Raw genomic sequence first — 3,464 nt, 5'->3', positions numbered from 1 at the left:
GATAAGGCTCGGCGATCTGCACGACCCAGAGAGCCAGAGTCTTCCCTTGACAGCATGCAGTTACTCTTTACGGACCATGAACATCGCTTCCTGCACGTTCAGTGTACTCAAATAGGCTGCAGATCTCGAATTATGTCTTCTATCTTTTTATACTTCTTATACTAGCAGTTCAATATAGTTTGCTGGACTTCCACGTGCGATATCACGTCGAGGCTTGGAAATTCCCGATTGGTAGCATGACGGCGGCGCTAGCCATAACTTTTACTTTTATAGAGCTGGGTACTAGTGAAGACCTCGAAGAGAACTGTCCCAAGCGCAAAGGTGTCTATCACTTTGGTCGGTATCCTGCCGGCCTCCTCAAAACTGTCGATTCCTTAGATGGGGAAGCGCCCGATGGTACAGAAGAGAGCATTCAACGAGCATATCAGCCCCATCGATACTCGAGATTATTATTATATTAAAAAATAAAAATTATCGATAATAAATTTATATATATTCTTAGAAAAACCGCCGCTTTTTTTTTATTAAAGAACACGAAACTTCGTTAAAAAAAGCCTTCACAACAATTGATCGTCACAATCCCCGGTGCTTTATGTCGCAGTCTTTGACCTAGGCTATGAGGTTATCGTGCCGCCATAAATACGCGTGATATAATTTATCTACTGTCGGCAGTATTACAAGAAGCATAATTCGTCCCTGATTGGGACAGCAATGTTGAAAAGCTGGCAAATTATGCTCGATAGCATAGGCAGGGAATCTCGAATCTTGGCTAGAATGCTTCTTTTGGACTGACATGTGACTTCTTAGTGTTGTTATGTTTTGTGCCATAAGGTTACGTCGCTGATGCTCGCGGTCGCAAACCAGTCCAGCTCCTCATTGCTGTCGCGCTCTAGTTCAAATATGCCTACGTACAAATAATCATTTATTTTAGAGGTACTATTCCATTACGGATGACCTGGCTATCTTCGATTCATAATGTTCTGGGAGATGGTGTTTCGATCGTCAGTGGGCTTCTATATGCTATAATATCGGAAGTCGTTCCTGAGCAGAAAGGTAGGTTCCTTTCTTGCTATGTTGGCGGAACACAAAGCTCACGCAAATTTCACAGTCACAATATTTTTCTAGGTACAAGCCATAGTCATTACTACACAGTTCGAAGATCCCCTAATCCGCGCCGCGCTGATGCCCTGGAATCTTTAAATACCCACGCTTCTCGGCCTCGTTGTCGAAGCCATACTGTAGCTATTATATTGGTTTCGATACTACCAGAAACTTTAAATTACGGTAAAACACCCGCCCCAACAGCATTAGATTCATCGAGTTCGTCGGCATCCTCGGTGAAATCGCTTTCACGATAGCAAAACTTGCTACACCACATTCTTAACTTTGCGTCATTTTTGGTCTCCGACGTTCGAATATTGCTAATCGTCTCTGGATTTCTCGTTCACATGCTCTTAATAAACTGAGATATTCTGCTCCAGTATATATCGGCTCGTTATAAAACTTCCCTTGCTCGAGTCACAGTCTTCATTTTCATCCGATCCGGCCTAGTCGTCATAATATGCGTTGTTATTTTGCTTGCCGCCCACGTGTTTTGTTTTTACTCGTTGTTTTAGCGCCGAATTACTTCAATCTTGGTACCGGTTTAAGTTCTCAACTCGTTCGGCTGGGGGCTCTTCGCTTTTCTCGGAAGTTTAGCGACTAGCTTTATTAACGTGCATTATATTGCGGAGTTGAATTTTTTTGTTAGTGTTATTAATATTATCGGGCTTATGTTTGGAAGCCCCCTTTTCGCTGTGCTTTTTAGCAAGGGCGTTGAATTAGAAGAAAAGTGGTATAGCTTACCATTTTCTTTTGCGCTAAAGCTATTGTAGTTATTGGTTTGGCCCTAACGGGAATCAGAGTGCGGATTCCCGAATTAATTTGAATTCAGCCTCATTGTATTGCATGACATTTCCTTGATCGTGGGTACAGACAGGGGTATTTCCTCTCCAATAGAGAAATACCTAAAATTTCAAGCTTCTTTTCCTTTCGGGATCACTCGCAGTATATCGTATACGTGTCAGAGGATGATCCAAACTTTTAATGTGACCGTGCTGGTGGATTGGATTCTAGAGATCCAGATTCTTGGGCCGTAGACTCTGAACCTAGGACTCGGGAATAGACAAAGCAGTGAGAGGGAAGGCGAGTAAGAGACTTGATTTCGAGTCCCTTTTACTTCTTTGGACACGATGGGCTGGACATCTGATGGTTTTTCATACAAAAGAGTTGAGTGAGTGGGTAAATCTATAGAAACATGCCGAAATCGAGACAATGAAGTCATGAACATGGTTTTAGAGCTTTACGCCATATTTTAAATGTTCGAGAAGAGTCTTTTGCGTGTAAACCAATGCGTGGAGGTCCTGACTCCCGGTGTGGCAGAGCTTGGAACGAACAGTTTCTCTCGTCTCTTTCTTGCCAGTTTGGGTTATCTCCATCTTCGCCGGATTTTTTCCAGCTCCATGTCCAACCTCCGCGGTTGAATTAGTTTCTAGATTTATGGAGTTGGATCCTAACGTGGAGGACATCCATAGCGACTCTAAGATGGTCTGCAACATGTGTTTCGGGCTGCTTGTGTGCGCCATTCTGGCGTTCTTTCATCTTTAGTGTTGCTTTTACTTGAGACGATCTGCTCTGCGTGTTTGGTACGTCTGTACTTACTTGTGAGCAGTTCTTCGTGAACTTTCGGCTCAGACTTTTCGGAATACAGTATCACGTGGTGACCCCGGCTTTCACAGCTCGTTTAAAGCTTGAGTTAGAATTATGAGCACATGAAAAATCCAATAATTACCGATAATTTCCCTCTTCTGTCATTACTCTTAGTTTCCTTCAATATCTCAGCTTATCTATCGCCGCGATGCCACTTGATCCTGGCCGAAGTTGCGGCTCCCGAATCTCCTTTTCCTGATCATGCATGAACTGTCGAGTTGGCCAATTGGACGAGAACTTGACAAATTGATACGATATCGAGCTGGGCATCATCGGTGTATGCTTGAATCAACGTTTGCCTTGAACGCGAATCGTTGAATTTACCCGCTTCCTTAGCCATCATCAATACCGAAAGTCAAACAACCCTGTGCTGCGACCCGGCGGAAGTGTGCAGTATCCACCTTGAGGTGGACTTTATGCATAGTTCCAAGAGAGTTCCCTCAACTATTTTTGTTCCTCTTTACGCAATATACAATGACTTTGTGATTTCGAGCGAACCCTAGGGAATCAAAACAACGGAACCTTCTCTATATCTTAGCGAAACATTGGGTTGTCTGTTGCTTTCGAATCTCGAAGTCTGTTTCGAAAGTCATCATTAACTTCATTTTCATATTCTTACGCGGCTCTGAATTGGTGTGGAATATTCGTCCACATGCAAAGCAAATACTATATTTTGACGTCCGTCTGGGGAACTTATCCTTGCCGACTCTTGGTGC

General features: G+C 43.3%; 1 protein-coding gene across 1 annotated transcript; it reads left to right on the top strand.

Moving 5' to 3' along the window:
• Positions 1-1,649: 1,649 nt before the first annotated feature.
• Positions 1,650-1,874, top strand: LY89DRAFT_603774 (uncharacterized protein; the record flags this gene model as incomplete). Its single annotated transcript, XM_018210325.1, has 1 exon — positions 1,650-1,874. A coding segment is annotated over one exon (225 nt), but the record flags the coding sequence as incomplete, so codon positions are not given.
• Between the last annotated feature and the right edge of the window lie 1,590 nt (positions 1,875-3,464).

The sequence above is a fragment of the Mollisia scopiformis genome (assembly GCF_001500285.1).
Source record: "Mollisia scopiformis unplaced genomic scaffold LY89scaffold_56, whole genome shotgun sequence".
Taxonomy (NCBI): Eukaryota; Fungi; Ascomycota; class Leotiomycetes; order Helotiales; family Mollisiaceae; genus Mollisia; species Mollisia scopiformis.
Note: the sequence above shows the minus strand (reverse complement) of the source record. Positions and strands in the feature narration are given on the sequence as shown.